Genomic DNA, 26,747 nt, shown 5'->3' on the forward strand with positions numbered 1-26,747 from the left:
ATGAGTTTGACCAATGTTTTTAAACTGGTTCTTGCTGGGTGGTTTGAGCAGACTTTTTTTTTTAACAACACCCTCAAGTTTGATTTTTTAAAAAATGTTCTTAAATTGCATGCTATAAATTAGTCATCAGCACTGTTTGGCGTACAAAGGGCCTGTTACCAGAATCTAACCCAACTTGAAGTGCCTGGAATAATTGCCATCAGCTCCATTAAGTTTCCATTCTGGCTGGTGAACTCTAGAAAATTGAAGCAACCACAATACTCAAAAGAATTTGGCACAATGTAAGGCCTCCTTCCCATGAGTTCCTGCAAGTTGATCAGACTGACTGGTCAACATTAAAGAATGGAACACGTCTCTGATATTACGCAAAGCGTCCAGACAAGGCTTGCATGCAGCTAATGTGTAGATTCCTTTTTTGTTTGGGGCAGAAGGTTCTGATCAGACATCCATCGCTACAGAAGAATTCCTTGGCTATGTTCGCAGTGCTGGACATGTTACACAAAACATGTCCAGAAGATGTCTCAATTGTGCTTGCACCCAGCCTTTTTTTTTTAAAAAAAAGTATGTTTTAAAATTAGTTATTATGGAACCATACTGACAACTAAACAGTAACAAAAATTCAATAATATAGCCAACTAAAGGCAGGGTATACAAAACCTAAACATATTAAATAATAACCATCTAAAATCATGACAGCCATATTTATTTAGGTGACACAGGGAGAGAGATATCTGTAAACCTGAAACTAAACTATATTATATAAAAACGCACCATAATGAATGGAAATTATCAGGATCTTCCTGTTCCTTAGAGACCCGTAACTTGGGTGTCATTTTCCCCCCTGCAATAACTAAATTCCAGAGATGTTTATACCATAAAGATATACAGTAGTCAGATTTCTTAACGATTTAATACTTTAGCACAGTGTTTCCCAACCGGTGTTCCGCGAGACGTTGCCTGGTGTGCCGCGGGAAAAATTAAAAAATTCGAAAGATAGCTTCATATCCGGAGAGGCGGCCTTCAGGCGAGTTTTAATTTTAATTTTCCTTCTCCCACTTAATGCCCCACGCTCGCCCGAGCAGCTTGCAGTCCTTGGTAATCACGGCGACCCGAGGGAGGGGAGGGAACAGGGAAGTCGAGGGCGGCGGCGAGCCGCGATGACGTCAGTGTGAGAGCCCCGGCTAGTGGCGCGAGCTTCGGAATAAGTGGGATCCGCATGCGCGAGACTGAGATCGCGGGTAAGGAGCTCAGCCCTGGGCAGGAGGAAGCGGGGCCGCGCGTGCGGGCCACATCCCCACAGAGAGCGAGCCTCCCCCGGCCCACCACTCCGGGCAGGTCCACTCGCATGAGGGGGCGGCGATGGCGACGGCCGGCAGCTTGCCTGCAATGCCATCCCTCGAGCAGGCGAGGAGCCCGGAGGCTACCAGATGCGAGTCCTCTTTCCCACCCTGCTCGGGAGTCCAGAGCACTTGGTCGCATTCAGGATCTAGAGTGGGGAAGCGGGGCTTGTGTCTGGGCTGGACACATTGGGCTGCCTGTGCCGCTCGACCTGCGGGGAGAAATCAGGGTGGGAGTCACGACCGTGAGGCAGGGCTGCCAAGTGTGGCAGAAGAGGACACGGCCGTCGCACCTGTCCTTAGGTAGGAGCTTCTTCCGTGTCGACCTGCTGCCCTAAAGTCTTGGCTTTTTTCTTGGCTTTTTGGCGGTTGGCACAGAAGGAAGGCAAGGGGGAGGGGAAAAAATTGAAACTTACACTTTCGTGCGTCCCTCCCGGCGTGACGCTGCGCGCTGACGTCACGGGGCTGTAATGGTGGTGTGCCTCGAGATTTTTTTCATGAAACAAGTGTGCCTTTGCCCAAAAAAGGTTGGGAAACACTGCTTTAGCAGCTGCCACAATCCATGCCAAAAGTTCACTTCTCCCTTCCTGAAGTCATCATTTATAGAAGGCTTATGTGGGACTATCTGTGATAATCATACTGTGTGAATTGCTCTGACCAGTTGGCATCTCATTCATTTCACCTACAACAAGTATATTAGTCATTCCAAATGACTTGAAGAAACACAAGTGATTAACAGGAGTAACATAAGGAAGAAAATCAGGACATAGCAGATGGACTCTTAAAAATATTAAAATCTGACATTACAAACAAATGTAAGTTTAGTAGTCTGCACTCACAGAATCTCTAACATTTTCAAACTAAATGGGATAAATAATCAGTTTCCAGCACTTAATGAGAACTAGCTACACCAAGAAAGGCCACTAACATTTTGTAAGCAAATGTATAAAAAATAAGACCACCCAACAAATTAGACCAAAGCTCCATCAAATCCAGTTCCCCCCACTGGCCAAGCAAAAGCCTCAGTAAAGCCCAGAGGTAGGTATATAATGGTATACAATGACATATGACTCTCCAAATCTGGAGGTTATTATGACTAATAACCATAGATAGATCATCTGTAAATTTTCTGAATACCCTTTTGAAGTCATTTAAGCTAGTGGCTATGAAACCTTGTGACAGGGAGTTCCATAAGAGAATAAGCCTCCAGGCATTCAATCTAAATATATGGAGAGCAAATGGGCACTAGTGAGCCTACCTCCTTTTTGTTGAGGTGGTACACACCAGGCAAACTCACTAGTCAAATGACCAGGGCTGTTCTTTTAGCGTAATGCACGAGTAAGACAGGCCACTTCAAACTCATGCTGATAGTGTGTTGGCCGGGGAGAGTTCCTGGCACGGTGTCTGTGAAGGGGCAACTGAATGCCGGATGGGCTGCAGGAGGCTGTCAAAGCAGCAAAAGCCAACAAACAGAGATTGTAACTCTGTTTTAAAAAGTCCCCTTTCCACCAAAGCTGAACATCAGGCAACAGACAGAAGTTCCCTTCCATTTCATGGAAAGGTAGTATGCTGACATATCGCATTCTACACAGAGGAAACAGAAAACTCATCAAGGTAATTAGGCTTATGCTTAAGCATTATAATCCAAATCATGGTATCAGTTTAACACCTTTGGTAGCCTCAAGGCATTTTACATAATTAGTTCCTAATTACCATGGATATGAAGTGACACAGCAGCCTTTAAATTAGCTGTTTTCCCCTTGGTTTATATAGTGTCATAAGGATACGATAGTCTTAGGTAGCTTAGCATGCAGACCTGTTTGCCCAGGTTACTTAGTCCTGAACACCTCAGCTGGAAGCAAATCCCACACAAATCAATGGATTTTCCTTCCAAGTAATGGGTTTTCTTATGCTCTTCTCCATTATGATGGTACACTGCTGAAGACTTTTCACAAGAATGGCCATTTCATGAGCACAGAATCCGGGATCTGAGTCCGCTCGATTCCACGAGTTGTCCTTCGCACACTGTTGGCACACACAAATGCACAGCAGCTGTATTTTCACCGCTACCCCCTGTGCTGCTTGTAATAAACTCCCATGAGTTAAGGCCATGGCTTTAAGAGGTCACTGAAGAAGTAGCATGCAATACCTGGAATGTGCAGCTAAAGTTTTGCTTATTTCAATGCTGCTGAGAAGACAAGCCATTTTTAAAGCAGACAGCGGGCTTGTCTCTTCAGCAGTCAAGAGAGGAAACAAACTGCAAAACTTATGTTATTGAAACTTTTCAGCATATGATACAATTAAAAAAACTAAATAAACATTTAAAAAAAGAAAAGAAAAAGGGAAAGAAAAAAGAAGGGGGCGGGAATACAAAGCCCTCTGTCAGAGGCAGATCTTACCCCTGTGTGCAGTTCTCTCTCAATATGCCTGAGTCTCCCCTTGGCCTTCAGCCCACGTCTGTCCCTTCTTGTCCCAAACATTATAGTTATAATAAAAAGTTCAGAAAATGTGTAAGGCAATATATTATTTACTTTTAGAGGTTACAGTTCACTCTCTCACACACCAGTTTGTCATGATACAAAAATAAACACAGTACATTTTATAAAGATAGGTTGGCCAGGTTTATAATAAGTTAACATAATTTCATAGATAAAGATCTCATTGGGGCAAAGGGAAAAGAACATTCTCTGCAAACTCTCAGCATTCATCAGTGTGTATATATTATAGTAAATGTATATGTGTGTGTGTGTGTGTGTGTGTGTGTGTGCGCGTGCGCGTTTCATTTTCTTTCTTTTTAACTTCCGCTGAAGAACTGCTGTGTGCTACCACCACTTTTCAAAGAAAATTTTATCTTGAGTCACACCAAGGTTTGCTAGCACTTTGGAGATGGATTCAATCATTGCAGGTGGACCACAGATATACCACAAAGTATCCGTGGATATGTGTTTTTCTAGATCATCTGCAGATATTCTTCCTTCTAATACAGAACACAAGAAATAAGGGAAATTATGAATCTATTTAATAACTCAAAAGAAGAAACCACCATTATTCAACAGCTAGGTCTGTTTCAGCTACGTGGGGCAGTTTACAACAAATTTACTGCAGTCCTTGCTAGATTTATTGTTTAAGACAAAGGTCTGTTCTCCTTAACAGGAAACCCCAGGAAGAGATCAAAACTTTTGAGCTGTGGCATAAGGTGAAACACGATTAATTTAATTAGTACCAAGAAAAATATAAAGTTGTCGGGGGGGAAATGGTAAATGAGAATTAGGAGATACAAGATCACTGAATGTAGCAGAGAAGCTGTCCAACTTTGGGTACGATATTCTCACTTAGGTTGCAATCCCATGTAAGCTTGCCTGGGAGAAAGCCCATTGACAACAATGGGAATTACTTTTGAGGAAATACAACTGGGATTACAGAGACTCCTTATTAAGTCTCGGACCAGAATTATGTACATGAAAAGGCAGCCAGAGAATCAAATTGAGTTATGTCCCCTTAATGCTAACTCACAATGCAGTGAATACTTTTAACGTACAGTACATACCCTTGATGTAAGGCTGAAGATTTTCACAGATTGGTGAACTCTGCTTGGTAACATGGAAACTGCATGTGATTCTTCCAGGAAATGTGTTCGTCAAACCAAGGATATGTTTCTGGAATGCGAATGATATTTGCTCAAGCCACAGCCCGATAAATCAAAGCAGATGCTTAGTCCCAACCCCACAGATTGGAAGACGAGTGTAAGAACACAGCACTCTGTTCAAGCAAAGGATAATGGAACTTTCTCATCTCCTACTGCCCAAGAGAGCTGGGGAATACTTCCTACAATGCCGTCCAAACATACAAATAAGCTTTTGGGAGATGGCCACTCTTTTTCTGCCCCCCTCTCGTGAACGTTTCTCCTCCTTAGCGCAGTTGCAGATGCAGAGGGAGGAAACACATACATGTGACCTGGCAGCAGGGATGAAAAAGGAAGATGGAAACCTTGGCAGGAGAACATGACTTCTCGTGCCCAGTGAGGAAGAAATGCCCCTCCCAGAATCTGTTCAACGTCTCCACAGGCCACTGCTTCTGGAGCAAAGGTCTGACGGGCAGCTAGAGGAGCAGCAGGAGGAGGAGAAGCAGCAGCAGCTTGTGTCTAGAGTGGCCTCCCTTGTCTGGCCTTCATACTCCAATGGCTGCTGTCAGATGGCTGTTGCGGTTGCTCAAGAGTAACCAGGCAGGACTCCAACCTGTCTTTTACGGGCTTTATTTTGGTGCAATCTATTTACAGTGAAGAGCCCCAAAGCTCATGTCTGGCTCAATCGCTAGCAGAACCCGGGAGTGGTCGTCTTTTGGACCTCCCCCAACATAAGAGTTTCGTTACCCCCAGCCTTCTCCTTCCCTCTTTGCGCCTTAGACTACTGCACAGGATGGGCGATGGCAAGGGCGTGTTTCCCTCCTGTCCGGCTTGCCCAGGAGCGGTGTTAAGGCTCCCACCAGCATCCTCTGGTCCTTCCGCCTCTTCCCCACTGGAGGTGGGGCTTTCCTCCTCCCCGGAAGAGGAACTGCTTCGCAAGGTTTTCGGAGGCTCCCTGTAACACAACTGCCCTTCTATTTCTCGCCTCTGAGCCGATGGCAGTTCCCTGACAGCTGCGTTGACTGAGGAGTGGCAGACTATGACCGCTTCTGCCAAGGGAGGAGTAGGCAGCAGAGACTGAGACCATCTACCTCAGCAAGGGATGCCCCTCTCTCTGCTCATCTCTACCCAATCAGTCTCAGAGCTAATCTTGGGGTAAAGCAAATAATGGATATATATATTTTTGTGTTATGAATGTACGTCTCTTTCCTCCCTGTCCCTTTCCCTTGTGTGCTGTTTTTCTTTTTTAGTTTGTAAGCCTGCAGGTAGGGGCTATCTTGTTTTAATTGATTGCAAGCTGCTCTGGGAGCCTTTTGGCTGAACAGCAGGGTACAAATGCTCCTAACCATCACCATTATATAATGCCACCTACCCTAAAGAGCAGCTCGTGAGTGTTTTTTGCACAATAGAACAGATTTGCCGTTCCCATTTTGTAGCCAGATCCTTTGTTCTCTCGAGTTCTTTGAAGGTCTGCGACATGGAGCAGTATAGAAAATAAGGGGTTAATTCCGACTCCGCCAGCTATGAGCACGAGGTTTGCAGGGGCGTGGGCAGGTTGAGGATCAAAGAAGAAGTTGCCTCCCACTCGCAAGGCCACCTCTGAGCCAAGTGTACACTAAGGGAGAAAAGAGAGAGAGAGAGAGATTTAAGGGCTTGAAAGTAAATCAGACAGGGCAGTATCCGAAAAGCCACTCCTACATGCCTCCCGGTTGAAGAAAAAGTTAGATTCTTCTAATACACACATTCTCCAAAGTTAAGAATGTCATTTGGCAGATTGCTCCAAGTGATAACGATATATGGTTACATTCTTCCTCCGATTCCACAATACGGGCTTAAAACAAAGGAGTGTGATGTTCAGAGAACTTGGGACCGCAAGGAAGGGATTGGAAAGTCCCAGGAGTTGAGCAGCTGTATTTTTAGATGAATGCTCCCAAGAGGAATGTTAGAGAGTGGGAAGAAATTATTCTGCAGTGGTAATGGGTTTTTAAAAGGAAATGCTGTCCGTGCTCTCCAAAAAAACATAACAAGCAAGCCTGCATTCATTTCAGTGTTTAGCTTACAATCATATCAATCAATCTTTGCAGCTGTTATGGTGACATGGTAGCCAAAAAGGGTTACCAGTCACAGACACACAGGAGTGGATTTGGAATAAAAAAGTGCACACACCCTTTCCAGGGAAAATCAAATTATGCGGAGTAAAATCTGGACTGACACAGCGCAGGTCAACTTGGGTCACGTCTTTAAGTAAGCACTATGTGGAATGACCTCATTGGGGCGAAAACAGATGAACTATATGAAAGTTGTTTTTAAAGATATGGCCAAAAAATTGTTGAACGTCTTGTTTAAAAAGTTAACATTTTCTAACTACTGAAAGTGAGAGAAGTCAAAAGAAAATTTAATATCGTCATGTTGGACTCAAGCACTGAAGTAGTTGGTTGGGATTCAATAGGCATAGCACAAGTGGAAGCAGAAATTGGGGAACCATCCCCTGCATCAGCAAATAAATTTCCACCTCTTCTGCAACCCACACCATTCTGCAAAGTCCCCTGGCATTTTCAGGGATTCTGGATACTGCATATGGGGACGGGGAGAAAAGCCCTGTTGCAGGACTGGAACTGCACACAGGGGTTAAGATGCCAAGGTTCCCCACCCAATAAAACATCAGAAGCGGAAACACTCCCAGAGAATCAGTGAGGCTAAACGTGTTCTACTTGCACACAGAAAGGGGAATAAAACTGAACAGTACTGTGCCCTTCTACATCTTGCATTAAAAAAGTACTTTGAAATTTATAGTTATATATTTATCTGCATACACAATAAAATTTGCTCGGATTAAGACACAAACCCATTAGACATGCAAACTAGGCCTTGTCTACAATTCAATGATTTCTAAACCAGTCCAGCCACTCTTTTTATAGCTATTTTCAAATGCACAGTATACATCCCTTAAAACAAATTAAAATATCCCAAAGAGTTAACAATAAAAAGCATAATAAAACGATAGATAGATGATAGATATAGATGATAGATGCCTTACTGCTACTAAGAGATTCAAAACCACTTATTGTTTAGATCTCACAATTCACTACATAATTTAAGAAAAACGTACCACAGAATCATATGCAATGGAAATATCTAAGATTAGTTGCATTGGCTCTATAATCATTCCACATTTTTCTTAAAAGGCATAGGCTTGTAATCTCTTCAGATGACAGTGTTCATTTTAGGGATACAGATGCCCAGTTTAAAAGCTACAAATTGATACAACATAGATTTTTTTAATAATAAAAAACCTTGAATAATAATCAGCAGTTCTAGATCACCATTAATCCCAGGGTCTTGACATGCTCTCCCCAGAACTAGCTAATGCCTTTAACTGCTTTCAGTGCTGTGCCACTATGAATTTAATTAAAAAAATTAAAGTAGGGAAAGGAAGGAAGGAAGGAAAACTCCTAAGAGATGCCTCAAAGGCAGATAATTATGAAGTTAGGTTCTGAGAGGTCCCTAATGAGCAACAGGGAAATCAATAGGAAATCTCCACAAGGATTTCTATTAGCATGTGTGGTCCAGTAACACTGGCTCTATACTTCTCCAGAACATCTTTCAAAGTGAGTTATTTTATTGAAATTCCAATGGCGCATGAAACTAACCTATTTAAGAACAGTAGGAGCACTTTTTATGGTCACATGGTACCGGATGGATTAGGGCTCACTCGGGGATGCTTTTTGCTCAAGTGATCAGACGGCATTGATTTTACACTGAAATGTTAGTCAACAAATACAATGTCAGCGAGAGAGAAGCATATTTCTCTTGACTCCCAACAGAACAGAAGTAAGGCCCCAAATAAAAAAATGGCATTCTCTTGAAGCGTGCTTTTATGAAAGATGCCTTGCTTGCCCCAATTAGCGGCCTAGAGATGTTTCAAGTATGATATAACTAAACAAACATAACCACAGTTAAGTGTAGCTCCAGATCACCACAGCAGACCTTTGTATTTGCTCTGTTAAAGAGACTTGTGTTCGACAGGAGTCCACATGTCTTGACACCAGTCACTTTACTTTCTGGTATTTCCATGCTGCAGCAGATAAAACAGATACAAGCTTATAAACAGGTCAGAAGCCTATAGCTGCCCTTTCTCCTGGCAGATGTCCCAAGCCAGTGTGGTGTAGTGGTTAAGAGCGATAGACTCGTAATCTGGTGAACCGGGTTCGCGTCTCCGCCTCTCCACATGCAGCTGCTGGGTGACCTTGGGCTAGTCACACTCCTTTGAAGTCTCTCAGCCCCACTCACCTCACAGAGTGTTTGTTGTGTGAGAGGAAGGGAAAGGAGAATGTTAGCCGCTTTGAGACTCCTTCGGGTAGTGATAAAGTGGGATATCAAATCCAAACTCTCTCTCTCCCAATTTCCCCCCCTTCAGAATTGCACTTTTACTATTTGCAAATCTGTGTCACGTCTGTGTGCCTTGGTCACCTGCCAATTTGTTTTAACAAAAGCTGAAGGTGGCTGTTTCACAAATCAGTCCCAAGGCCCCTCACTCCCACCATACTGGACCAGATGCACAAAGGAAGGAGAACTGTGTATGCAACTGCATAAATTTAGTTTTGAAAAGTGGGTTGCGTTAAAAAGGTAAAGCTTTCAATTCAAGGAAAAGGAAATGCTTTTGTAGAGAAACTACACCTATCCTTTGAAGGAGGAGAAACCTTTGTAGGAGAACTTAAAGCTCCCACCGCAGCCCGTGACAAGGAGGTACAAAACTGAAATGAAATTTGACTTGAATACTAGTCTGGGCAGACTATTAAAAGATTGTTGTACAGTGTCATTCACCTGAAGATCTCAAGGGGAGTTATAATAGTTGAAACAGTGGAATAATTTTTAAAACAACACTAAAAAATGAGGACAATAGCACTAAGTAGCTTATAAATACCTGAGTGTGAACCCAATGAGCAGGAGGGTGTGTGGTTTGCTTCACTGCTAGTTCCAAAACTCCCTCTTGCTGCAGCAGACCAGGACTTGAACATATTGAGAATCCACCAACTACAGCAACTCCAGGTATAAAGAAGTCTACCCTGTGAGAAAAAACAGATTCAAGAAAGAAAAGTCCTCTATTCAGTGTCTTCTAAAGCAAATTTCTTTTTCATCCTCCATTTAAAAGTTCCAGTTTGCTATCTCTTCAACTTTGTAATGTAGTTTTTTTTATTAGGACAAGTTTTGAATGTATCCTACACATTATTTTTTTCCTGGTTCCTATTCTTACAAAATGCCACATAATAATAATGACCAGAAGGGAGGGCCGCTGGAGCTGACGGTTTCATCAATGGAGGGAGAAGGCGAATGGTAGTTGGTCCCAGCCGAGCCAACCTAATGGACCTTGCAGTGTTACCTGCCCCTCAGGTGCAGCCAGACAGAATGGCTGATTGCTTCTGTAGTGATGTATAATTGAAAGGAACTTATTGATGTAGCACAGATTGTATTAACATCCCATCTTTTAGCCTTCTGGAGATCTCCCAAGGAGATGGGTGCGTACAGACCCAAGTGTGGTATGCATTTTACTCTGTAAAGTCGTCCACACTACTACGTTCATTCAGCTACAGAAGTCTGCTTCCACACCATGATCAACCATTCCAGATGAGTTAAGTTCTAAAGGCGAATTTCTCACTAAGTTTCCAAAATCAACACTACTCAATTATTTTTCCAAACCAGCATCTAGGAGGAGCGGGGAGCTTTGGGGGTTTTTTTTTTGGTTTTTTTTTACATACAAGAGTTCACAGATTATGAAGTCTAGTTACCTTGAGGTCAAAAAAAGACCCTTTATAAATGATACTTTCCAAGCTGCATTATAGCACCCTCTAGTGGCAAAATAATTCACCTGCTAAATGTTAACACTATATGTTTGAACAGTTTAATTTAGTACAAGTTGAGCAGGGTGTTTAACCTGTGACTGTATTTAGTGCCCTACTTGCTTGGGTTTTGTTCAAAAGCTAGTACTTCATTAAAAACGACAACCCCCATGCCCTCTGTGAGGACAAATATTCTTCCCAATTATCACTGGAATGCCTCAAAGCTGCTCTTGTGCAAATTTGCCCATTGACACTTTACCAATTCCGTAAAGGCAGGAGCTAGAGAGCTTATTTGCGCTAGCTAATTCACAATCTCATTTTAAGAAATCTCCTCCATGAGAGTGTGTATATGTGCATACTTTGGGCAACTATTATATAAAATAATATTTTTTAAAAGCCCTCTGAGGCCCTACTCGTGGAAGGTTGCACTTATGTGTGAGAGAGACCTTGTAACAATTAGTACCAGTAAAAATGAATAACCGACTGAGATGAAAGAAAATGCAGGAAAGGGCACCAGTACACCAACAAGTTAAAGCAACAAGAGAATGAAAGATTTTTGTTTGCTGGTATAACTAATGATGCAATACACATTTTGATGTAACAATGTTAAGTTACAAAGAAAATAACTGCATGAATATACCTCAGCATTGTAAATTAACAAAGCCACCAAAATGATCTATAAAAGATTTAAGACCGGTTCTATTGTACAGAACCACAGTGGTGAAACAATGGCATGGTTCGCACATTACATTAAACCATAGTTTTAAACAAACCATGGTTTAATTTCAACTACCAGTCTGCTGCTACACACTGCTCAAATGCTCTTGCTGCACCGTAGATAAAGCAAAGCAGACTCTGGCTTGTCGTTGCCCTGCAAAGCCAGGCTTGTTTCTCCCAAACAAACCATGAATCCGGGTTTAGACAGCACAACAAACCAGACTCTGGCTTGTTTTATGGGCAGTGCAGCAGGAGAGAAGGACCATCACAGTGCACATTCCTCACTCACATTAATCCATAGTTAACTTTAAATAGCCAAATCGGACCATTAAAGCAGCCTTGGGAGAAAGAGAGCCTATTTAAAATATGACAACGACCAAACTGAGGTTGCTGAAAAGCACCTGCCCACCTAGATGCTCCAGAATCTTGCTTCAAGAGGCTCTTACCCTGTGCATCAAACCCTGTGTTTGCCTACGACAGTGATAAACAGAGGAAGCAAGACCCATTTCGTCTTATGAAGATACTGCAGTATAAGTTGACTGTGAAACAGTATCAAGCTTAAGCGAATTCCCTAACAGTTAACCTGCTAGACTTTATCACGGAAGCTCTTCACTAATTATAGATACCAGCAAGAGCTTGTAACATATTCCACACAGAAAGCTATAGATATTGTATATAATTGCATGCACATAAATGATATTTATATGCATTTATTCATAATTAAACCTAACAAGTGCTATATAAAACAGGCTATCAACCCAAGATGAACAGAAACCTGATTAGGAGGGGAGGAAAGTGGTTCCTCATAATATATGCTGGAACGCCTCCCAAGGACCATTAAAAATCGCTTTCCTTTCAAATGTTTCCCCCCCACATGCATTTCATGATTGGTATCTGCTTTCCCTGCTCTACGCACAGCCTGTTGCACAGCCTTTAAAACAGAATCTATGTGCAGAAATGCATTTCTGCGTCAACCTCTGTGTCTGGGGCAAATAGTTGCACAATTTTTCATGAAAGTCAACCACAAGGTTTCCCCTTAACTTGAATGGAGTTGGGCTCCTCTCTTTATTTACATGAAGCTGTGTATTACCCAAGCAGAGAGGTTAACGCTGGGATTTTGTAAAATCTTTCAGGGCACCTCAGAACCTCTACATTTTAAAGCTGGCAAATTGGCAAGGACTATGGGTACTTGGTGTGATCCGATCCTTATGTGCTTGGATACTTAAGGCTGCAATCGTGTGCATGCTTCTGGGAGTAAACGTCACTGACAACCATGGGACTTACGCATGCAGATGATTGCATGGTGAGAAAATCAGTATGAATGGAATTTCTCCCCGATGCCTGCAGAAAACCTGCAAGCACAACCTCATTTGGTTTCCGGCGACTGGTATTCAGAGGCATTATTGCCTCTGACCCTGAAGGCTAAGCGAAGCCATTGATAGCATGATCCTCCGAGGATTTCTTTTAAAGCTCTGCAACTTGGTGGGCCATCACTTCCTCCTGTGGGAGTGAGTTCCAGTGTTTAACTATGCACCGTGTGAAGAAGGGCTTTCTTTTACATGTCCTGAATCTTCCAATAATCAGCTTTGTTGGATGTTCATGAGTTCCAGTGTTATGAGAGTAAAACGCACTCTAAGGGAGTGGGTTTTATCTAGAGATAAAAACTCTAACCACTTTCTCTATGCCACCCATAGATAATCATATGAGGTGACGCAGGCGGCACTGTGGTCTAAACCACTGAGTCTCTTGGGCTTGCCGATCAGAAGGTCGGCGGTTCGAATCCCCGCCGATGGGGTGAGCTCCAGTTGCTCTGTCCCAGCTTCTGCCAACCTAGCAGTTCGAAAGCATGCCAGTGCAAGTAGATAAATAGGTACCGCTGTGGTGGAAAGGTAAACAGCGTTTCCATGCGCTCTGGTTTCCCTCACGGTGTTCCATTGTGCCAGAAGCAGTTTAGTCATGCTGGCCACATGACCTGAAAAGCTGTCTGCGGACAAACACCGGGTCCCTTGGCCTGAAAGCGAGATGAGCACAGCAACCCCATAGTCGCCTTTGACTGGACTTAACCGTCCAGGGGTCCTTTACCTTTTACTTAATCATATGAATATTTTATCGTGTCAACACTTACTTACCTTTTCTCTAAACTCAAAAGGCCCAGGCGCTGCAACCTTTCCTTGCTCCATCCTCTTGATCATTTGGGCTTATCTTTTCTGAACCTTTCCCAAGTCTACAATATCCTTTTTGAGGAGAGGTGACCAGAAATGCACACAGTATTCCAAAGGCGATTGCAGCATAGATTTGTATAATGGCAACTTAAGTTTGGATCAGGCTGCAGTCTTAATTTGGTGCCAAGGCTATTAGGAAGATGCCGCCCACCTACCCACCATGCCACAAGATATCCCATCTTCCGGTTTTTCTTTGTGGATTATAAAATCCATGCAGGAAAGACTTGAAGAACAAAACCCCACACTGGGCAAAATATTCCTGCATTGCAGGGAGTTGGACTCACGTGGTCCCTTCCAACTCTGCAGTTCTATGATTCTATGAAACACCCACACTCATATTGCTTCTTTAATCTTTATGGCAGCCCTGTGTTTAATCATTCACCTGCTCGCCATAGGTGACAAGGAACTGCATGCAAGTGAGTAAGTGGGCTAGCAGAAAGGGGTGGAGTGCTTTGTGCCTCCTCTACACCCAGTATGGAAACCACGTGGGCTACCAGTGAAGGGAAGCTCTTCTTCCATAGAAATGCAGCAAGCATCATCTGTTAGCCCCCCCAGGCAGACTAATAAACATGTTTCTGGGCCCGTAAACTTTGCAGGCTTATTTACAAAGCTGCTTAAGAAGGTAACAGTTGTTAAGTCAAACAGCATTACAGTTTTATAATAGGTAGGCTGGAAAGTTTAAAGCAAAGGAAGAATAGTATCTTTCACTATATATCTCCCTAGACCAGTGTTTCCCAACCTTTTTTGGGCAAAGGCACACTTGTTGGATGAAAAAAATCTCGAGGCACACCACCATTACAGCCCCGTGACGTCAGCGCGCAGCGTCACGCCGGGAGGGACGCACGAAAGTGTAAGTTTCAATTTTTTCCCCTCCCCCTTGCCAGGGAACCTCCAAGCTTTGGGGGTGGGGGGGAAGGAGGCAGCAAAGCGAGGCAGGAAGGAGAGCGCGGCTTGGCTGGGTGAGCTTTGGCAGGGGCAGGGAATGAGAGCCGCGAGGCGGGCGCTGCGGACGGAGGCGCTGCCCGCCGAGCTCGCAGGCAGCCAGGCAGGCAGACGGCGAGAGCCCCGCGCTGGGCGGCCTCTCCTCGCCGCCGCCGCCCCACCTCTCGCCGCCCGACTCGCCCGCCTCCCTCCAGGCAACATCTCGCGGCACACCAGGCAACATCTCGCGGCACACTAGTGTGCCGCGGAACAGTGGTTGGGAAACACTGCCCTAGACTACTATTCAAGAGAGACTGAAGCATGCAACAATCTAAGAAATACTGCTATGCAGATTCTGGCAAGCTGCATCTGTGATGCTAGACATATCTTCGAAGTAGGCATATCTTGAGCAAAATACTAGCTCCTTGGAAGCAGCTATGTGACTTTTATATTATGCAAAGGAGTTGTGCATGTTTGCATTATGAAGAGAAACCCTGCCACTTCATTATAAAAGTAGGCCGATTAACCTTTTCTCTCGTGGCCTAGTTCTTAGTATCTCTCATTAGAACACAATCACACTTATGGGCTGCACTGGCAGAAAGTTAGCATGCCAAACAGAATTAGAATACTTTAAAAGGAAGATAATGAAAAGAGTAATTATAATTACAGAATCCAGTTTTCAGTATGATAATTACCAAAACATTTTTGAAGGGTAAATGTTTTTCCAAGAACCAGCAAGCACAAATTTAGTATGCATCTGTGCACATGTGCAAAGGCTGCTGCAAATTGCTCCACAAACATGAATTATTGCAATCAACATCTTGTTTTCTTGTTCTAAATGTAAAAGGCTGCAAAATTAACACTGAACTAGTTGCTCATGCTATTAGCATCCTATCAGATAAAGTTCGATTCCTATGAAACCTGTTCACCAGATGGAGCAACAAAAATAAAGAAAAAAGGGGGCTGGGAGGGCAGGAACTCCCCAACCTGACAAGCACAGAATCCAATTCAGACTATGAATAAATTGTCCAGAGAAAAAACTCACAGATCCTGAAAGCATGAACCAACGAATTCAAGTTACAAGAAAGGAGATTTGGAATAAACATTCGGAAAAATTTTCTGACAGTAAGAGCTGTTCAGCAGTGGAACAGACTCCCACTAGAGGTGGTGGATTCCTTGGAGGATTTTAAGCAGAGGTTGGATAGCCACCTGTCATGGATGCTTTAGCCAAGATTCTTGCATTGCGGGAGGTTGGACCACTAGATGACCCTTGGGTGCCTTCCAACTCTATGATTCTGAGGCATGAACAGGGCATTCCCTGTGAAACTGCTGACTTTCTCATTCTTTGAGCAGTGGCTTCCCACATGCTGTAATGCAACCTGCTTTTGGAAGTCTTCAAAAGAGGTTTCTTCTGCAACACGTGGTGATATGAACTAAAATCATTTGCAACACGCACAGAAAGCACTCTGTCGCCCAGGAGATTTATATGTGGAGTGCGCTTTTGGAATTCTTAAGATACAGCTCTCTCAGGAAAAAATGTAGCACAAAGCAACAAATTGGGGCGATGCAAAAAGAGTTATAATTGAGGCTTATTCTATTTGATGAGCAGGGCCATGTTTTCCATGGAGATAAAATTTGGACAAATTCCCAAACCACTTTTACCAGCTGTTTCATAGAAAGCTGAGAAGAGGAAAAGCCCATGTCTCTGTGAATACCACAGAAGCTGATTGCTTGGATCAATTTGCAAAAATGTCTCGAAAAATTAGGCTTGCCCTCGAAAGTTTCCCCTCTTGTTTAATAAATCCAGAAGAAGGAACTTTACCATTGTCCTGCTTTAAAAGTAAATTCTTTATCTGTGACTGCCAGACGGAGACGTTTAACTGTTTCAGATTCGCTGGTGATTCCACACACTTTTGCTTTGGAAATGATCTAAAAGACAAAAACCACTGTTACCAATACCACCACTACTGTTTCAAGAAAGCATCTCAACATTTTCAATAGTGAGAATATCCCACGTACTGAAACCTCCTTCCAGTCATCCGTCACCAATACTGAAATGAGACAACTAGGAGTCTCAATCCTATCCCCCGTTCTACAATGACTCAAACATCTACAGAACAACCCTCATCATGCTAATGCAGAAGTAAGTCTCACTATGTACAGTGGGGCTTATTTCCCAGGAAGCGTTTAGGATTGTAGCCTTGCAATTCTTTTATTCCCAAGGATTAGGAATTTCATTCTGATGCCTTTCTCTTGCTAAATCCTATAAACATGGGGGGAGGGCGGGGCTCTATGAATTTAAGATCTCTGCATCACTGTGTTCTTCTATGGATAGGAAACCGAGTTTGTTGATGGTCTAATTGGGAACAGTAGTGGGAATTTATTTTAAGTTTATTTATTATAATAATAATAATTTATTATTTATACCCCAGCCACTCTGGGTGGCTCCCAACAGAATATTAAAAACATGATAAAACATCAAAGATTAAAAACTTCCCTAAACAGGGCTGCCTTCAGATGTCTTCCAAATGTCAGATAGTTGTTTACTTCCTTGACATCTGATGGGAGGGTGTTCCACAGGGCAGGCGCCACTACTGAGAAGGCCCTCTGCCTTCCTCCAATAAGTTCTGGGCAGTTCCCCCCTCTCCCATTTTAACTTCATAGCAACACAATGAAGTAGCTTAGTCTGAGAAATGTTAAATTTCATGTAACATCCAACCATTGGGCTTTGCACTACTGCTGCTCCCAACTGTGCCACTTAAACAAACCAGAGTCTGGCTTCTTGTACTGTAATGTCTGAGCCCAGGCTCTTGCACCAACCACAAGCCCTGACAAGCCTAGGTTTGCTTGACTCCACCTTGTTTCTTCCTCCATATGACACAGTCAGGAGAAGGAGTGCAGCAAGGCACTTGTGTTCATTAAACCATACTTTAAATTTAAACTATGGTTTAAATTTGTGTGCAAACTGGGCCAGTGACTGAGCCAAGGTCAGCCAGCAAGCTTCATGGCTGAATGGGGATTTAAATCCAAGTTTTAGTTGAACACTAACCACTATACCATGGGGCTCTCCAAAGGCCTCAGTCTACATCATTCCTTAACTCTGCTGCGTTTTCCTGACTTTTACAGCCTGCACACTCTAAACTACTATTTAAAATTATTGTGTTCACTACAGATACTTTAATATTCTGAAAAGCCAGGTTCTTCAGATGACTCGTGCAGGTCCAAAAGTACAGAGATGTAAAAAACTAGACAAAACCACCAACACCATAATCTCATCAAATTCCAGCTATGACTCTGTCATTTCCCATCCAGCAGGATTGGCGTCTAACAAATGAAATGTAACCAAGCTACATTTTAATTTGAAACACATGGCAGGAAATGAATTTCTCCCTAAAAAAATATTTGAACATGTCTACTGTCCAGTAAAACAACAGGACACTTGCCAGTTAAAAGCTAACACACTTTTTTCTTTATAACTTTAATAGACAATGTCAAACAACAGCAACGAAAGAACAGTCACGCTAGTTAAATCATTTACGGCTTTCATGCTAGCCCCAGTGAAGCCCCAGGGTAGGAAATGACTAGCCTTACCCTGTTCACATTAACCTGTGACCTAATCTGCGGACAAAAATATTATAGCCATGACTACATGACTAGATCCTGCATGCAACGTTGTTATGGGAAACAGGTTTGAGCTAGAGCTAAGAAGCAGAATAGGACTGTCCCTCATTTCCCTTCATACTCCTCCAGCACAGTCATGAGGAGTCTGGGAGTTTTTGCTTCCGTTTTTCCTTAACCGCAGCTTGTTGTTTTGTCTGACCTGACAAACTGTGTTAATGTTGACTACTGCTTGTTAGAAACAAGCCATCTTGAAGCCGTGTAATCACAAAAAGATGATAAATGAAACAGAATCACAGAGAGGAGGAGAATAATAATAATAATAATTTATTTATACCCCACCCATCTGACTGGGTTTCCCCAGCCACTCTGGGCGGCTCCCAATCAAGTGTTAAAAACAATACAGCATTAAATATAAAAAACTTCCCTAAACAGAAGGGCCAAGTCTCCACCAAACTCATCCAAGTTCTTTGGCACATGGTAGATTTCAGGCTGTGTGATACCAACCTCCTGTCGAAAGTCATGTGCTGTTCTCTCCAGATGATCTGGCTTTCTTTTTGATTTCATGTTGCTTCGAATGAAAGACAAATTAAGACCGTCATTACCCAATTTTATTGTATAGCTTAAATAAAAAAGCTCATTGAAGACCTGTTTAAAGTTAGGATTCAGTTGTCGCTAGTCACTAAGAACAAAACTCTAAGGCCAAGAACAGAACTGAGCTGCCAGAAGAGACAAAGTCTGTCAAATTCAGCACTGTTTCCAACAGTAACCATCATTATGCCTTTGAAAGTCATATATAGGCAATGGGCATTTTGTGCCTAGGGTCTAAAATTCAGAGGTATAGAACTTCTGCATATTGAGCTTCCATTTAATTATCACGGTTCATAGACTTATCATCCATAAAATTTTCTAATGTTCAACGTCTGTATGAAGATAATAGGAGAGTTTATCCAGGGATTTGTTTCCAGGTACTTAATGAGTATCTGGAAACAATAATGGGATGACTGAGGACCAATAAACTGACAAGACGGAGGAGGTACTGTTGGTGGGCAGCTTCTGAATCTAGGAGGTGGTTGGACAAACTGTTATGGGGTGCCTGAAGCACGAGTGCATACTCCGAGATCCATCTTTGAAGTTCCAAATACACTTTTTTGTGCTGCAGATGATTCAGCAGCTACAGCCTTTCCTGGACCTTGTTATGGTGATCCACGCCCTGATAACCTCAAGCCTGGATTACAGCAATGTGCTCTACACATGGCTGCCTTTGAAAATGGCTTGGAAACGGCAACTGGTGTCCAAGGCTGCCAACCGATTACTCAGCAGCATGCCATTTCAGAGTCACCGTAACACCTATTCTCCACAATCTGCTCTGCCTGCCTGTTCACTTTTAAGCCTGTTTTGTTTTTTAAAGCCCTAAATGACCCAAATATTCATCTCCTGCCATGTGCCAGCCCAGCCACTGAGATCTCTGGAGGAAAACCCTCCTGGGGTGCCACTGCCAGCTGAGCCCCAAGGGGTGGCAACTCAGTTGAGGGCCTTCTTGGCTGCAGCATCCTGTGTGAAACACCAAGTCTCTGGAGGTCCATCAGTGATAATATTTACTCCAGTTTCGCTGGGTGTTAAAAATGTATTCCTTCAAGCTTTCTCGAAGTTATCACCAATTAGGTTCTGGAAAAATGGACTTGTAGAAGACTCTATGGGATTGTTTCCCATATGCTGCTGTTTTAAGGGTGAATATGTTTTTTTGGTTTAATTTGCTCTGCTCTGCTATGTAAATGACAATGTGATTTGCGAACCCCTCAGGGCTTTTTGAAATTAAAAGTGACATATAAATTTAAAGAAATGTAATAAATGTATTATGGGGATATTTCCATTTCTCTCAACGTGTATTTTAGTATTTAGAGGACACAAACATCTTACCCATTTACTGTGCAATAACATAGCGCCGCATGTTTCAGATGTAAGATAGAAGAACAAATGGGAAGAACTCCAGCAGTACTTCTCAGCAACGGAGGAATAGCAAAAACAGCAGCACAGACCATAGCGTTCTCTAGTCTTATAAGCACCTGCAATTTTAAAAAAAACAGCACAGTTAACAATTGTAGTTTTCTTTAAGTTTTTTGGAAAGCTTGATTTTTCAGTTTCCTAAAATACTTGTTCAATTAGCAAGTATCGACAACTGTGTCAAACAGCAGACCTGCACAATTCTAAGGAGAAAAAAATAACATCTTTTCCAAATATTTAAAAGAGGAGTTACCTATCACAAAAAGTATGTTGCTGGCTTGGTGATTTAAGCGAAATGAGCTCATTCCTGGACAAGTGCTGACATCACAGAAACTTTCCATGAAACAGGCACTCACATCATAAACACATCTCTCTCTCAGACTACAGCTGCTTCAGTCAAAGACACCTAACCAGAAGACAAGATTCTTCTCATTACTATATGTGTCTCTCCAAGTTAACAAATGCCCTTTAGGGAATGTGTTGATGTACTACAAGCCAGTGTGTGTGTGTGTGTGTGTGTGTGTGTGTGTGTGTGTGTGCGCACGCGCGCAATGGAACACAAGAACTGGGAGAGGACAGGCCAGGGAGTAAGACCACTGAATATTCTTGAACACAGAGGCAAACCCAATTAAATGCTGGCAACCACTGCTTCATGTCACCCTTTCTGAGGAGATGGAGGCTCCTGAATGGCAACTATCCTTTTATTTACATGTTTTTTTTAAAATCATTAAGCTGAACATTTTAGGCTAACATAACTTTAAGTGCACCCTTCACTGCAACCCCATCTTTCTCTTCTGTGCCACAACCCCCAGAGGGCTGTGAAATTGGGGGCGGGTAAATGCATTATCTGGGCTCCAGGTTCTCACAACTGGTACAAAGAGTTATTTTAGGAAGCATCATATAGCTCGGATTTGGGTTCTCGGCACAAAGATTTCACACATGAAAATGCATATCTAGCATGAATGCTTTCATCATAAAACACTGAGCAATGCATGCTAAATCCAGTGTGTTTTCAGAGCCACCACTAGAGCAGATGAGGCTAATTCAATAGAGAAGCACACAAGAACTACCACATGGAGATGAATCAAGGCCAGTATTCCACCTCTTACTAAAACAAAATCCAAGTCCTTGAGGATTCATAGTACAGGTACTAACGGAGTACTCAATTCTTCTTTTTCATTTTTAAAGATTATACATCATTATTACTATTACTATATATTTCTATGCCACCCATCTGGCTGGGCATCCCCAGCCACTCTGGGCGGCTTCCAGCAAAATACAAAAAATAATAAAATGTCAAACATTAAAAACTTCCCTAAACAGGTCTGGCTTCAGATGTCTTCTAAAAGTTGTGTAGTTCTTTATCTCCTTGACATCTGATGGGAAGGTGTTCCACAGGGAGGGTCCTACCACCGAGAAGGCCCTCTGCCTGGTTCCCGGTAACTTTACTTCCCGCTGTGAGGGAACCTCCAGAAAACCCTTGGAAGTTGACCTCAGTGTCCAAACTGAATGATAGGGGTGGAGATGCTCCTTCAGGTGTCCTGAGCCAAGGCCGTTTAGGGATTTAAAGGTCAGCACCAACACTTTGAATTGTGCCAGTGAAGATCCTTTAAAGATTTGTTTAAAAGTCATTATGATTTCTGCCTTGCAAATTATCTGGGGAAGGGCATTCATGAGTGCTATCACCAAGAAGGCCCACTTCTGGGTTGTCACCAGATGACAATCTGCTGGCCATGTAATAACCAAGGGTCTTCTCAGAAGCTACTCCAAGAAAATTAATAAGTGCACACACAATGTAATAAATGTATGAACTAGGAAATAGTCCTAGCTTTTAAGTAGGTTGTGTACTGTCTAACTTGTATTATGCTAAAAAACAAAGAAACAAAAAACCAGCTATAGCTTCTTTTATGGTGTTTTTGGCACAGCCTTCCCCAAAACGAGCCCTCAGATGTTAAGGACTCAATCCTCTTCACTTTTAGAAAAGTTCCACTAAGTTCAATAGCACTTAGTGCAAAGCCAACATGCTTAAGATCACAACATTTGTATAGTGTTTCAACTCACAGCTTTATAACACAGACACAACTACTGCATTTAATATTCCACTCTTTTTGTTGTCTATTTTTAAGTGTGTTACATGCACAGCAATAGTTTGTATAGGCCTTTACAGCTGCAACATGCTTTTGTGTCTACTAGTGACATCTGCTGGTGGCTAACCTCTCTGACTTTAAGAAGCAATACCCCCCCCCCAAATCCCAAATGTTTCTTTCCATGACATTAAGGAGGTAGTTTAGAACAACCACTTCAAGAACCAAGATGAGGTTTCTCTTCTGTATGATTTAGCTCCATCCCTGTGAACTTTGATATACATGTATTAATCTCATTATGTCATTGGGAATAGCTTAGTGGTTGACTCCTTGACTCCTTAAAGTCATCAAATCTCCAGAGCTCTCTTATAATGTCAACACATTTGGCTCATAAAACAAACAAACCTGTTCAGTTCTCCCCCACATTTTCCTCTCTCTATCTCTCCCATTAATGCTGGCAGCTTTCACAACACTTTGTTACAGATATATTCAAACACAGGTGGGGGTGTATATACATTTATCACCATTTTTGGGCACATGTGGATGCTAAATTAAATAAGCAGGGACAAAAGATACTGGCTCCGCAAGTTAGCTAAAATCATTACAATCTTGCTATACATTTGCAAGAATGATAGGTAGATCGTATAAAACAACAGTATTCATTTTCTAAGATAAACGCTGAACAGAATCCTATTCTTCTGCCTGGATTTTACGTTATGTGAAACTAGTTTCAACTAATAGGTAATTCAGGTAGCAGTTCCATATACATTTTCTTGAGAGGATTGCTCAGTTGGTTAAGAGTATGGTGCTGATAACACCAAGGTTACAGGTTCGATCCCCAAGGAACAACTGCATATCCCTGCATTGCAGGGGGTTGGACTAGATAATCATCAGGGTCCCTTTCAACTCCATGATTCTACAATTCTAAATTCCATTGACTTACTTCTATGTAGACATGTATAGGATTGCACTGTCAAAGAATAATCCAACATCTGTGCTCAGGCTCAATACTGATGTAATGGTGTTCATCTCAAAATCATGACTGCAACAATGGAGTTGATTGGGATCCATATATTTCTTGCCTCACCACCCTCCTTTAATCTCATGCATAAATCTTCCTTTCCTTGGTGCAACATTACAACTATACCAACTGTGGTCTGAGCATGGTTATCCTGAACAGTAATGCATCATGGAGTCTGAAAAAGGAAGAGGGGGGCAAACCCATGCAAAAGGAGGGATAAGATACTCATGATTCCAATACATGCTAAAAATCTCCTAACCATAGATAGCATATTGTGAGCATTATATCTGTCCTGGGCATCAGAGAAAGCAAATGAACAATGTACTATGGACGCATACATAGAAAAATATTTGTGGGAACGTTGTGTACATATTGCTCAACACTATGTATCTTTACTCAGGATAGACCCCACTGATTTCAATGGAGCTAACTCATAAAGAAATTTCTACAGGATTGCAGGCTGAAAGTAACACATCTCAATGACTGTGTTTTGGTTGCAGACAGCCATCTTTTGTACTATTTTTCAGTTTTGCAAAGCCCTACTTGTTTGCATCAAAATGTGACAAGATGCAAGAGAGGGTTTGCCAAATGAAGTCACTTGAGAGGTTCTATTTTAAATAATGGGAAACAAATATACTGGAAAATAAACCTGCCAGATGTCAAGGTAAGATATGATCAGAGCCTAAACATTTTCCAGAGACAGTCAGAACCTTTCTGGTACAGATGCATTTGAGAACTACAACTGACTAGGTGAGCTGTGTTTATTTTTTTAAAATAATAATGTTCTGATTCTATGTTGGGTGTGCTCAGTTAGTTTAGTTTTCAGGCTACAACTTTCCACAAAGCTATTTTGCAGCCCAATCCTATGTATGTCTACTCAGAAGTACATCCCTGAGTTTATACACACACGAGTGAGTGTGTGTGTGTGTGTGTGTGTGTGAGAGAGAGAGAGAGAGAGAGAGAGAGAGAGAGAGAGAGAATGAGTGCAGCCTTAACACCAAACTTTGAATTGAACAGATGCATCTTATCTGAAATGATACCACAGCACTCATGTATCTCTTATGTTTGGACTAATTTTGACACCTGAAATGGCTCATTAACAACTATGACTGACAAGACACTGAAAATGATCTGCCATCAGGCTGAAATGTATGCAAGAACTACTTAAACTTAACCAACCTGCAGTTCCAATTTTAAGTTTACAGCCCACCTGGAGGACAAATCACTCTTACTAAGGGAGATAAAAGAGGCTCTTCGTCCAATACTGACTCATCCCTCAAAGTTTTCCTGAAGGCAAACACAATAAAAGCTATTCACAATCCCATACTTTACAAACACAAAGTGCTTTTTGAACAGGGAGTGGGGTATGTGAAAAACCCAGCAATAACCACAAAGAGTGCCAATAAATACCAGCTTTGGTAGGAGTGCCCCACTCAGCTATCCCCTTCATAAACTATCTTTCTGCCTAGCCAACCTCACAGGGTTGTTGTGAGGATAAATTGGGGATGGGAGGAAAGGGGTAAAAAAACCATGTAAACAAACAAACAAACAAACAAACAAACAAACAAACGGATTGACCTACAGATTGACACAGCAGGGTTCTTCTTGTGTCAGTGTGGGGGAGAAGGGGGAAAGGAAAGCTTTGTCTGAAAGAGCCAGTGGCAGTGTAGTGGTTAATGCCTGTCCGGGACCTGGGAGAGACCAGGATCCAAATTCTAATAACAATAATTTATTACTTATACTGTACTCAGTGCTTTTTTCAGGGGGGTACTCAAGCTTACGCAGTACCGGCACCTCTCTTTGTTGTTGTTAAAAAGTGTGGCACTTACTGTAACAACTTCATGGTGAGTACTGGCACCGACAGTCATATCTTGAAAGTCGAACAGAATCCATTCCAGAAGTCTGTTTGACTTCCAAAACATCTGGAAACCAAAGTGTGGCTCCTGCAGCCAATAGGAAGCCACTGAAGCCCTGTTGGACGTTCGGCTTCCAAAAATAGTTCACAAACCAGAACAGTCACTTCCGGGTTTGCGGCGTTCAGGAGCCAAAACGTTTTAGAATGTTCGCAAACCAAGGTATGACTGTATTTACCTAGGGGAGAAAAGCATTGCTTATACTCCACCCATCCAACTGGGTTGCAGCAAACCTTCTGGGCAGCTTCCAACATAATATAAAAACACAGCGAGACAACAAACTTAAAAAAGCTTCCCAATACAGGGCTGCCTTTAGATGTCTTCCATTGTCCCTCCAGGCAAACAGAAAATTTATTATTATTTATACCCCCGCCCATCTGACTGGGTTTCCCCAGCCATTCTGGGCGGCTTCCCAAACATATGAAAACACAATAAAACAACAAACATTAAAAACTTCCCAATACAGGGCTGCCTTCGGATGTCTTCTAAAAGTTCTGTAGTTGTTTATCTCCTTGACATCTGCTGGGAGGGTGTTCCACAGGGCGGGCGCCACTACCGAGAAAGCCCTCTGCCTGGGCCCCTGTCACTTCACTTCCTGCAGTAAGAGAAACTGCTGGACCTCAGTGTCTGGGCTGGACGATGGGGGTGGAGACGCTCCTTCAGGTATACACTCTTCATGGGCTACCAAGCTTCCCGGGTGACCAAGCTTCCCGGGTGACCAAGCTTCCCGGGTGACCTTGGGCCAACAATTCACTCGCTCGCTCTGTCCTACCTCACGGGGTTGTTGGGGGGGTGATTATGAAGCGGGGAGACTCATGCACGCCACCTCGAGCTCCTCGAGTTAAAAAAATGGTGGGATATAAATGCGATATAATAAATAAACACATCCTAAGTAAAACCCAGTGAAAGTGTCCCTGAAGCACAGCTGTCAACTTTTCCTTTTTCTTGCGAGGAATCCTATTCGGAATAAGGGAATTTCCCTTTAAAAAGGTGAAAAGTTGATAGCTATGCCCTGAAGGGGCTTCGCTCCGGCGTGACAGGGCGCGGGTTGCCACCGCCTCATTACTCCTGCGGGTCCCTTTTCAGACTCACCCGCCTCTCGCGGGGTCCAAAAGGGCGAAGGGAGGCGACTTACTCCCCCCGCAGACTCCTCAGGACGCGTCGCCCGGCCTCAGCCTAACAGGCCCAGTCACGAGCAACCGGCACCCGCACCGCCACTTCCTCTCCGGCACAACAACGGCATCTTGCGAAGAGGGGGCGGGAAGCCAAAGTCCGCCGCTATGATTTAGGCACTTCCGGCCCAGTATCGGAACTCGCTTTCCCGCTCTTATGAAAGCGTAGAAGGGCTCCACCATAGAGACTCAGAGGGGCAGAGCGACGTCACCCCGCTCCCGAAGGCGGAAACAGTAACCGGGTGCTTCGAACTCACGTGCAGCGGATATAGGTTTTTT

The 26,747-nt window shown here is 42.9% G+C and overlaps 1 protein-coding gene and 2 long non-coding RNA genes across 3 annotated transcripts; 1 reads left to right on the forward strand and 2 right to left on the reverse strand.

Annotated features, from left to right (window-relative positions):
* Positions 1-3,848: 3,848 nt before the first annotated feature.
* OXNAD1 (oxidoreductase NAD binding domain containing 1) lies at positions 3,849-26,653 on the reverse strand. Its single transcript, XM_081164806.1, is given in 9 exon segments — positions 3,849-4,314; positions 4,885-4,993; positions 6,332-6,574; positions 9,884-10,025; positions 16,479-16,585; positions 18,782-18,845; positions 20,195-20,340; positions 26,432-26,462; positions 26,464-26,653. Coding segments are annotated over 9 exon segments (1,185 nt in total). The 5' UTR covers positions 26,652-26,653; the 3' UTR covers positions 3,849-4,159.
* On the reverse strand, positions 10,032-16,477 carry LOC308570257. The gene is made up of 3 exons (XR_014001049.1): positions 14,945-16,477; positions 13,179-14,450; positions 10,032-13,145 (listed from the first exon to the last, which is right to left on the reverse strand). It is a non-coding gene; the product is annotated as an uncharacterized lncRNA (long non-coding RNA).
* On the forward strand, positions 20,233-25,904 carry LOC308570275. Its single transcript, XR_014001067.1, has 3 exons — positions 20,233-20,365; positions 24,589-24,664; positions 25,763-25,904. It is a non-coding gene; the product is annotated as an uncharacterized lncRNA (long non-coding RNA).
* Positions 26,654-26,747: the final 94 nt, after the last annotated feature.

Source organism: Podarcis bocagei, assembly GCF_964188305.1.
Source record: "Podarcis bocagei genome assembly, chromosome: 12".
Taxonomy (NCBI): Eukaryota; Metazoa; Chordata; class Lepidosauria; order Squamata; family Lacertidae; genus Podarcis; species Podarcis bocagei.